General features: G+C 40.3%; 1 protein-coding gene across 1 annotated transcript; it reads left to right on the top strand.

Moving 5' to 3' along the window:
• The first annotated feature begins 3,076 nt into the window (after positions 1 to 3,076).
• Positions 3,077 to 9,891, top strand: LOC124661558 (crossover junction endonuclease MUS81-like). Its single transcript, XM_047199419.1, has 15 exons — positions 3,077 to 3,356; positions 3,970 to 4,067; positions 4,219 to 4,297; positions 4,457 to 4,543; positions 4,636 to 4,752; positions 5,746 to 5,903; positions 5,995 to 6,066; positions 6,153 to 6,220; positions 6,304 to 6,413; positions 7,231 to 7,291; positions 7,664 to 7,822; positions 8,528 to 8,607; positions 8,760 to 8,994; positions 9,087 to 9,173; positions 9,342 to 9,891. Exons 1-15 carry the CDS (start codon positions 3,139 to 3,141, stop codon positions 9,447 to 9,449), a joined length of 1,737 nt encoding a protein of 578 aa, XP_047055375.1. The 5' UTR covers positions 3,077 to 3,138; the 3' UTR covers positions 9,450 to 9,891.
• Positions 9,892 to 10,995: the final 1,104 nt, after the last annotated feature.

Here is a 10,995-nt window from a genome sequence, read left to right on the forward strand (position 1 = left end):
ATTACCATATTAGTTAGTACTGAATTAATGAGTACCAATCTTCCACCCAGGGACAACAATTTACCTTTCCAACTACTGAGGCGTTTTTGTAATCTTTCTTCCACTACTTTCCATTCCGCAATTGTCAGTCTCCGACAGTGAATCGGAATACCCAAATAACGAATCGGAAATTGGCCCTGCCCACAACCAAATAACTCTGTATACAGAGCTACATCGTCTTGGGCGTCACCGAAGCAGAACAATTCACTTTTATGGAAGTTAATTTTTAATCCTGATAATTGCTCGAAAGCTGCTAAAATTAATTTCAGATTTCGAGCTTTTTCAAGATCGTGATCCATAAAAAGAATTGTGTCATCAGCGTATTGAAGGATAGATAAGCCACCATGAACCAGATGTGGAATCACACCTTCAATCTGACCATCAGACTTGGCTCTCTCTATGAGTATCGCCAACATATCCGATACGATGTTAAACAACATCGGAGGTTTCACGTACTTGTTTGGAATCGTGAATTCTAGGACACTGTTATCTCGTATTACTTAAATCTTACACTTTTCTTTTAACACTTGATGCATTCACATATGCATGTGGTGCCCCATTTTTTGTGTTTTAACTTTGACATCTAATTTGACCAATAGTACATATGTTACATGTTATAAAAATTACAACATTACAAACTTATTCGACTACGAATTCAATGATATCACCTTCATGACATATTGTTGATAGCATACGCTCGCAGTTTTATATACCAGTAGAGGTTAGTTGATTTTTGTTGTTGTTTTTGGCTACTCTCTCATCCCTTGCTTCTTGTATCTAATTCAGTAGTTATATGCGTGTTATCCTTGTACATGTCTTTGGTAACCAAAATACATCGCTAAAAGTTAGTGCCCTCTGCATTGCTTGATAATTGTGTGATATGTTTGGTCACCGTCGTGGTCTTTTGATGCTTGTGTAAAAGGGAATTGCGTAAAATAATCTAACAAGATCTTTGCATATTTTAGTTGTTCGAATAATGTGCAAAGAAAGTGCTGCTGAGTGCTGATCTTCTGCTTGAACCATGCTATCCAGATGAAACGCTTGTGTGTTCGGGATGGTATTTGGATTGCTCACCGTAAAGTACTCACATGGAGATGAAATATTGCAATAGTTTGAATATTGTTATTATGAACTAAATTAACTTGCATTGTTAGAAAAACATTTTTAACTGTGCATACTCATTATGAAAATCCTTGCTGCGCCACTCCTAGCGGGCAGAGCGAGGCGAAATGATTCCTCAAAGTAGGAATAATAATTTGGGAAATTATTTGAGATATAGAAAACTGGAAAATAAAAGAAGTCAGACAGCAGAAGGCGTCCACCGCGAAGTCGGACCCCAGCACCACCACGGAGAAGTCCCTCCTGCCGCTGCCGCTGGAGCCCGATGCGAGCGCCATGGCTGCCCGTGCTACAGTACAGAGTTCCTAGAGCTCAGCGTGCGGTGCAGAGTATGTCCACGGCGGAGACACGCGACTGGCCTAGAGCATTTCACAATGGGCTGGTGTTTGGCCCAGGTAATACGAGAACAACTTGGTCGCACGCTTCTAGGCTGGTGTTGGGCCATTGCTCTACCAATTCTGTTAGCTAGGTGTTCTACCTACTGTAATAAAAAGAAAGGTAGCTATTCTAGTATGGACAATCTGCTTTGCAAGTGGTGTATCGCTGCCAACAGCTTTATAAATATTAGGGTTTACCTGTTGAGGTGGTGGATTTATACATCTCTTTGGGCCTTTGAGGTTAGTCTACTTTTCCGTAGTTTTCATTTTTCTAATTAAAACGGCATTGTATTTACCCTCTCACGGCACTTTTCATACATTCAACGATGTTGCTATGGCTGGTGCTGTGAACGGAGGGTGAGACACAAAGAGTCTCTGAAATTGACATGGAGAAGAACCTGGTGCGTAGCTTGGGGAGAAGAGGCGCTTTAGAGACAACCCAACAAACCCCTCTCAAAGGGTTGTACAAGCCAAAGTAGAAGGATATAATGATGCAACATAGTAAGTCTCGATGTCTTCCAAGCCTAAGCAACCAATCTATTTATGATGTGACCTCACTCCCTCAATGTATGAGTGGTGCATGCTCATAACTCTAGAAAAATAAAAATCAAGAGACTAAAACTGAGGAACATGATGTATAGTTTGGGCAATGTGAGTGTGAAGCCACCTCACTACTTGACCTTTTATTGGCTTGTGTGTGTGAGTGTGTCTATATGGCTCTTCAATTTCAGCACATGCACTCGTTTCTAGTTACTGCACTCGTTTCTAGTTACTAGCAGTGGCCCACATTGCGATAGAGATATCATTATATTGTATGAGATACATATAGGCCATTTATGATAAATAATTTTAACATATGTTGTTTCATGACATAAATAATCTTATTTATTTCAATTAATAATCTTATTTTATCTTTTATACATAATCATAAAAATATTAGTTTTTCAAACTTGACAAACATACATATATTATGTAGATGTACATGTAAAAAAATTTGTCAAAATTTTCAACACTTCGAAGTATGTTTTTATTTTTTGGTAGTGGGAGCATATGCACTCGGGAACCAAATTGAATTTCTGCATACTCGTTATGAAAATCCTTGTTGCGCCACTCGTAGCATGTAGAGCGAGGCGAAATGATTCCTCAAAGTAGGAATAGTAATTTGGGAGCTTAGAGCATCTTCAGTCGTGTCTCTCAAACTGTCCCCCAAATTGTTCTCAGTCGCGCGCCGAACGAAACACGTCCCCCAAACGGTCGATTCAACACCGTTTGGGGGACGATTTGGGGGCCGTGACTGAAAATGCTATTACTTGAGATATAGCAAACTAAAAAATAAACAGATAAATATGCATTATGATTTTTTTTTTTGGATAACGAATGGTGTTGGACTGTTGTCGAAATGACTCTATCGCATCAACTTATTACTATAGTTGGCAAAAAAAATATGGCATTAGACTCTGGATAGTGGGGCCCATGGCATCATAGCAACTCCTCAAAGCGGTGGATCGCAACCTCCAAAGCATCAATGGCGGGCTTTTCATCCCCACTTCCAAACCCCAAACCCTAGCAAAATCCGTCGCCCCCACCCTCACCCTCCACGCAGATGGCGCCACCGTCGGCGCCGAAGAAGCGCAAGGTGCATCTCCCGGCGAACGAGGAGCTCGCGCGCAAGATCCTCGAGAAGCGCAGCTCGTTGGCGGCGGAGCAGCAGCCGGGCGGCGGTCTCTCGGAGCACCAGGGGACCGCGCTCTCCGCCGCCTACCATGGCGTCTGCCTCGCCAAGGAGCCCTTCCGAACCCCCGACGACCTGTCCCGTATCAAGTACGCCACCTCTCAACTGCCCCCAGTTACGCTGTTGAGACGAGAGTTCGCGGCGAGACTAGGATTTGGTCGAATTCTAGGTCCTGTGCTGTGGATCGAGCGGCAATGTCGCACTCCTCTGGCCACTGTAAGGCGTATGGATTGGTTTGGGTGAATTAACTAAGGGATCTGGATTTGTTTGGTTTGTAGAATCATGTTCTAGTTCCCATATGTTTATTTATTTTCTAATATACTTCAATAGCTGATTTTCTGCTGGTGTATGGCCAAATGGATTTTTAGGTGATCACCATTTTTATCTGGTGAAATGCGTTCTTGTTCATACCACTTAGGTACCCATTCAACTTGAAATTGGCTTGTAAGTATATAACTAGAGAAGAGCCATAGCAGTATGGTCTAGTTTGGACTCCATATATAATTCTGTACTTTTCTTTATTTCTTCTGTGTGTGTTGAGTTGAGACATGGAAATGGCCTGAAGTTTCCAATACTAGACAAATGTGTGGCAAATATACACCAAATGTTAATTAATCTCCACATAGAGTTGCATCAGATTCTCAGAAACTGGATAAGTTCTGATCACTGGCGTTGCTGCTTTGGTTCTGTTATTTTTGTCAGGGGCGTTGGAGATTGGGTCGTTCAGGTTATGGAAGACTCCTTTCCAGCGCCCACCATAGATTTGTCTCCTCCAGAAAGTAATACACCAGGAGAAACGGGTAATTGTTTCTAACGTGTCCACTGAGATCAGTTCTTCATGTTTCATAATCATGCTGGCATATCTTCTTCCTCTTCAGTTCTGTGAACAGTGAATTTAATGAAAACATGTTTGTTCTATTAGATCTTAAAGAGTACTGTCATTTTCTGCAGGGAAGAAAAGAAAAAGAACAAAACCTTATGTGCCGCGGATTAATTCAGCTGCTTACGCAATAGTGATCACTCTCCACAGGTATGGTTTTCTTAGGGTCTGTCTCACCTAAATTTTGTTATTCAGACTACAAAAGTAGTGCTAGTAACCTTAGTACAAAGAACGCCATTTAACCAGTCGAAGTAGGAAAGAACACCTGAATATGGAAGAGGATACGTTGACATTTGATTTTCCCTCTAGGGCAATGGACAAAGGGAAGAATTTTATGATGAGGCAAGAGCTTATTGATGCAGCTGAAGCAAGTGGTCTGTCACGAGATGCAATAGGGTACAGTTCCAGTGATTCTGTATATCGCGCGGTTGCTGATTTCAGCTGAAATTTTACTGCATCGCTGACTATGTCCGTTTTATTATGAGCAGCCCAAACAACTACAAGTCAAAACAGGTGACTTCCTGCAAGGAAAGGTACACTGGATGGAGCTGCATGTCGACGTTAATATCTAATGAAGTGGTTACAAAGTGGAGTAACCCTGCAAAGTAATATACTAGGCTCATCTCCTTGTTTATCATAACTTTTCTGTTCTTTATTTTTTTTAAATACATCTTAGAGGGATTAACTCCACACAGTTTGCATGCATGTATTAGACCCCTCAAGTATTACTACTTCCATCTCAGGCTATCGCGTTTCTAAATTTTGTGTACGACTGCAGGCTGCTAAGTATTAGTCGTCAAATTTTGTGTAGCCAGAGCTTTGTTAAATGATAATAGGATAGTTTAATGCACTCAAGATTGGGGATACCAGGGCTATCAACTAGTGCATGCATGAACTTGACTCCTCTCGAGGGTTCATAGGATTTGTATTTCAGTATTATTGTGTTTGCACTTGTTTGTGCAGTTTATGTTACACTCACAAGATACAAAACCCATTCACCTGTTTTTCTCTGGTTGTGGATGAACCGATACCAAAAAAGCAGGCTAACCTCTGGTGTGTTTTTGTTGATTGGTATATCGGTTCTCTGGTAATAGCAAATGTCTCAGAAAATATTTCTATTTCATTTTTTTCCTTGTTGGTCAGATAACATGCTAGCAGATAATCAACATCTGGTAGTTTGCTATTTAATCTTTGTATATACTTTAGGCAAGTTAATAAGTATATATTTTAAGGATAATGCTCTACTACGATATATCATCGATTTCTCTATTGATGGAATAGAAGAGGCATGCCCAATTCAAGAGTTCTCCTTTAAATTCATTGGTCACATGGACCTGCAACATGCGTATAGCAAGCTTGTACATGTGACCATATGGGGTGATCCAGATATATGGCAGTTGCTTGCTGCATGAACCGGATCCTGCTCCCAGTATCCTGGTCCTACAGTTATCTCCTGTTTTATTTGCATCCCTAGTACAAGGAGTTCACTCTGTTCAAATTCACATTTCATGTAGTATCTGTTTGGGGCTTTATTTTTCCAAGCACACACATTCTGTCGAGATAGCTTGGGGCTTACTGTATTAATTTGTTGTGTGTAGGTATAAGCTAACAGAAAATGGTAAAAAGACTGCTCTTGTATGTCTTAAACAATCTGGATTAGATGATCCTGCAGGTCCATCGACCCATCATTCTGAAAGTGTTGTTCTTAGCGATTCAGATTCTGATGAACAATATGAAGGGAACAATCCTCTGATAGGTATTCATATATTTGCAATTCATGCACGAGTTTCTAAATGACATATTGTTGTACCCTGAACAATGTAATTAATGCCAGTTGCTCATTGCAGGTTCTGAAAATTTTGCTCAAAGGAATGGACTTCCAAAAACAAAAGCAGGCAGTTCCAGTTCCTTTGGTATCAGTAAGCTTTCTTTGCAGATTATATACTCTATTAGTATAATATTATTCTTGACTGGTTGTTTCAGCAAATTCCCCCCTTTTTTTCAGGCAAGGGGCCTTCTAATTCTCCTCTTCCTTCTTGTGGAATCTTTGGAGAGCAATCATTTAGTGCAACTGTACACTTGACTTCTCCTTACTGTGTTCCATATTATTTATCAACTGGAACATAACACTTCTTTTTTCTTTTTTTTTCTACCAGAAGGGTTCTGCTGAAAACTCTCTACTACCTATGCCACCTCGTCTTTCCAGTGAAAATTTTCTCGAAGCTTACAAAGTAGTGCTGATATTGGATGATCGAGAAACTCTTGGGTTTGTACGATCGTCTCATAGTCACGAGTTACTGTATATCTTAGTTGGGTCTGATCTTTAAGTAGGATCATAACAAGCCTGTATTACCAAATAAAAATTGTAAGTCTATTTGCTATTTATAAGTACGTGTTACTGATGATTGGCAGCATCTGTCCATGTTCTCTCTTTCCCAGTGATTCACAGAGACATTCTGTTTCAACTTTTTTTTCTTGTTAAAATTAGATAGATAAGGGTTCCCACATGCTTGTCCAGTTTCTCTTGGAAGTTTTTGTTAAAATACTTCCTCTGTCCCATAGGAGGTGCCGAGGTGGCGTATAAACTTAGTCAAAATATCAATGTTTTCAAACTTTTACCAAATATATTGAAGAAAATATCAATAACTATACTATTAAATAAGTATATTATGAAAATATATCTTATGATGAATCTATTGATATTGATTTGGTACTACAGATCTTCGTATTTTGCTATATATTCTTGGTCAAACTTTGAAAACATTGACTTTTTATCCAAGTTTATATGCCACCTATTTAGGGACGGAGGAAGTAAGATAGATAATATTTTTTTGTTAAAATATTTAGAGTGAGTTATAAGACACTCTGATTCCTTATCTTATGTTCCGTAAGTTTTATCTTTTTCTGTTAACGTTTGATGCATTAATATAAGTTTTAGACTCTCTATATTGTTAAAAGATCCAATTATTTTCCAAGGAAACAAGTTGATTATCATTTGCACCTATTCAATTTTCATGTTTAATTTGATCATCCATCTATGCATCAGAATTCAGTTCTCTCATGGTTGCTACCATTTAATGCAGGCAGCGTTCCACAAGAAAATTTGTTCATAACATACACTCCCAGTTTAATATACCTGTAGAGGTTAGTTGGATTCAGAGTTATGTGAACTCTTTTTTGTCTTGGCCTACTCTCCCTTTACCTGCTTCCACTATCTAATTTACTAGTGCTTCTCTAGGTGTTACCTCGTACATTTTTTCGGGTAACCAAATTACACTGCTAAATGTCATTCTTATGCATCGCCGTGGCTCTAAATTAAATGCCCTTTACTGGAGGCCTCATATATTTGGTCGCCGTCCCATTCTTTTGATGCTTGCTGGCTGCACTGTTTGCTTGCTTGTGCATACGGGGATAGCATAAAATAATCTAATACAAATGCTTTGCATAGATTGAGCTGTTCGTGTAATGTGGCAAAGAAAATGGCGCTGATCCATCTGTTTGAACCATGCCATCCAGATGAAACGCTTGCCGGTTGGAGATGCTATTTGGATTGCTCGCCATAAAGTACTTGGCACAGAGTATGTTCTTGATTTCATTGTTGAAAGGAAAAATGTGGATGATTTAGTTGGCTCAATCAGAGACAACAGATACAAAGATCAAAAACTAAGGATGCAGGTACCATCTGAACTAGCTTTTACTTTTGTTATAGTACCACAGATCTTCCATGTTGACTACCCCATTTCTCCTTTATGCTTTCAGTTTCTCACTTATAGTGAGAAGACATTATTGTCCTAGATTATTATTTGTTTCTTGTGATAATCCTTATCTGTAGTTGTGCAATACAAATATTCTTGTCCTAGACTATGTTGCAATTAAATCGATGGTCTAGTCATGAGCCTGTTTCTCAGCACAGTTATGGAGGCATCTTCAAACAGTTATACAAAGAACTTTGTGTTTCCTGTATTGGATTCCATGTTTATTTTAGATTTTCTATATTTTCAATTTGGCTGTAATTGGGGTAAGAAATGCTGAATATGACAGGAGATGTTCACTTTAACGTGGTGAATGCTTCTTTTGACCTGCCATGTTTCTTCCCCCATGCTATACCAGATGATTTGATGTGGCTTGAGTCTATTCTTAACTGCGGAGATTTTTTCTTATTCTTTGTAACCCTTAATTGAAAAACATAGCCCATACTGGGTATGCGATCGGTGTTCTTAGTAGACATAGGTTTGAGCCTGTAGATTGTGGATCTCTTACCAAACAAATTGTATCTTGTCCATATCTATGGATTTGCATGATTTACTAAGTTATCCTTGCAGTTTTTGCTATTGTAGCAACAATCTGATGTGCTAATTCCATTTGCTCTACTCTTCTCAGAAATGTGGCTTGAGGAAGCTAATATATCTGGTTGAAGGTGATCCAAACACCGTGGATTCAGTTGAGAGCGTTAAAACAGCGTATGTACACTGCTAATGAAACCTGGATGATCGTGTTATCCTTGAATAGTAGTACATTTTCTCATTGTTTAACATTATTATATATATATTGTCCCTTACATTGAGGACCTCTGTCATATGCCCTTTTAAGTGGTTCATGCCTTTTATTTCAGGTGCTTTACCACTGAGATTCTTGAAAGATTTGATGTTCAGAGGACCACTGGGTATCCTGATACTGAAAGGAGATATGGCCGTCTCACGCTCTCGATAATTGATTACTACAGCACAAACTTCTCTACTGCTGCTGATACTTCTCGTGTTTGCATGACGTATGATGAGTTTGTGAAAAGGTGTTCTGATCTTGAGAAGGTCACCGTGAGTGATATATTCGCCCTTCAACTTATGCAGGTAACAGGGCAACAACAGCTACCTTCTCCTGAGTTTAGACGGCTAGTTCATTTCATGTCGTAGTTTGCTCATTAATTTTGTATGCAAATCAGGTGCCGCAAGCAACAGAAGAAGCTGTTCTTGCTGTTACAAGCCTCTACCCCACTCTTCTCTCTCTTGCTCAGGCATACGCCATGCTTGTGAGTCCTCTTTCTCTGTCAAGTTATGCAATGCTATTTTCATTCACGACATTTAAATCATACCCACAAGTCAGAACAAGTGTGAGCAATGCATGTGGATATCTTTGTCTCTCATAGAACTATTCAACATATTTGTGAACTGAATGTTTATTCTTGTGATGTTTTAAGGATGGCGATAGGCGTGCCCAAGAGGACATGCTGATGAACAAGAGCGGCAACTTGGTTAAAGCAGGTGCTAGCAAAGCCATCTTCAAGTCTGTCTGGGCTGAAGGATGAGCTCTCCTCTTACCTACCTCCCTCGTGGCTTAACCGGTCTTCTGGTCACCGTCTTGATGATTTTGGGCCATCAACACAAGACTTTCATGTTCAGAAGGCAAAAATCCGAGGGATCATTTTTGTGTCTCTGGGGCCTTACGAAACTGAGAGTTTCAGAGCATGTAACCACTTAACGAAGTTTGTTAGCATAGGCTCACCTCCCACTAATATTACCTCTATGCTGTAGAATTCCATGCTGGACAATATGTAATCATCTTGTAATGTAGGTGCACTACTGCTTCATATGCATTATCGGCTCTTAGCTTAGTTGTTTGGATTCTTTGTTTGTCTCGTGTTGTCTTGACCTTATTTGCACCGGTATCAGACAAGACACGAGGTGTACACCTTTATACTTGGAGAAACCTGTCCATGTTGCTGAAACCTGAAAGCTTGATCAGAAATCTGAAACTCAGGAGATCGAAACCAGTCACGAATTGGCCAGTTCTCAACAAATTTTGAGCTGAGCTTTTCTCCTTTCGTCGCTGTGCTTCTCTACAGCTGCTCGAAAGGAAAGGGTCTGGGGTTGTGATCGTGGTTAACGATGCGGTAATGCTTCGTGATTCCGGACGGAAGCCGGCCGGTGTAATCGTGTGCAGATCCATTAAATGGCATTCTATTACATCCAAACTTAGCCAAACACATGTAATGATTTCACGTGCCTCCATAATATATATATTCTGATAACGGCGCAAAAAACGCAAACAAAACATGTTCGTTGAAGGAACTAGGAGTACATAACTGCCTGACACACGCATAAGGGGCAAGTCTGCTTGACACAAAGCCGGTGTAAATTCACCAACCATGGAACCGCCTACGGATCTGACAGAGAAGAGTGGCCTTACCCCTAGACGTGAAGGTTGAGGAACCGTGTTGCTCGGGGCAGTGAAGATGCCAGTCCAGCTTCTTCATCACCGTCTCCGGTGCCGGCTAGTCTGACTAGCGCCGCACTCGCAGCCTCTGTTGGCTCTCACGCATACAAGGTGGAACGACGGTGTGCACGTAACAGCCTTCTCTTCACAATGCTGGACAAAGGAGTGGAGGCGCGGGAGCAACCTTTTCCTGTCCATGAGGTTGAAGAAACTAGGTTGCTCAACGAACAAGGCAATACAGTAGAAGCGTGGGTCCCGGTGCCTTTCAAGCCAAAGAAACTAGTAGGTGTTGTGTCAATGTATTCATGATGCATGTCCATCGCTCTACAGTAATCACACTCCAGGAGGGTTTGAAATTAAGGACTTGCATAAATTGTGGGCATTGTAAGTGTGAAGGCACCTCACCCCCTGCCTTTATATTAGCTTGCGTTTCCGCGTGGTTGTTAAATTTTAGCACATGCAATCATTTTTAGTTAACAATCAGTGGTACGTGTCGTGCATTTATTTTATATACTTTACATACTAGTAGTATTCACGATGATATCAGACATGGTTCTTCTCCCAGTTATTATGGTGGTTGCACATCTATAGATGCTAAATGCCCCACACTATGGATGCCCATATTGTTCGCCGAGAGT

This window comes from Lolium rigidum, chromosome 6 (genome assembly GCF_022539505.1).
Source record: "Lolium rigidum isolate FL_2022 chromosome 6, APGP_CSIRO_Lrig_0.1, whole genome shotgun sequence".
NCBI classification, from domain to species: Eukaryota; Viridiplantae; Streptophyta; class Magnoliopsida; order Poales; family Poaceae; genus Lolium; species Lolium rigidum.

Excerpts from the sequence above, each read along its gene's own strand:
- LOC124661558 (XM_047199419.1), top strand. The coding sequence starts at position 3,139 with ATGGCGCCACCGTCGGCGCCGAAGAAGCGCAAGGTGCATCTCCCGGCG. Across the intron at positions 3,357-3,969 it reads GACGACCTGTCCCGTATCAA|GGGCGTTGGAGATTGGGTCG; the intron begins GTACGCCACCTC and ends TATTTTTGTCAG. Across the intron at positions 4,068-4,218 it reads TAATACACCAGGAGAAACGG|GGAAGAAAAGAAAAAGAACA; the intron begins GTAATTGTTTCT and ends CATTTTCTGCAG.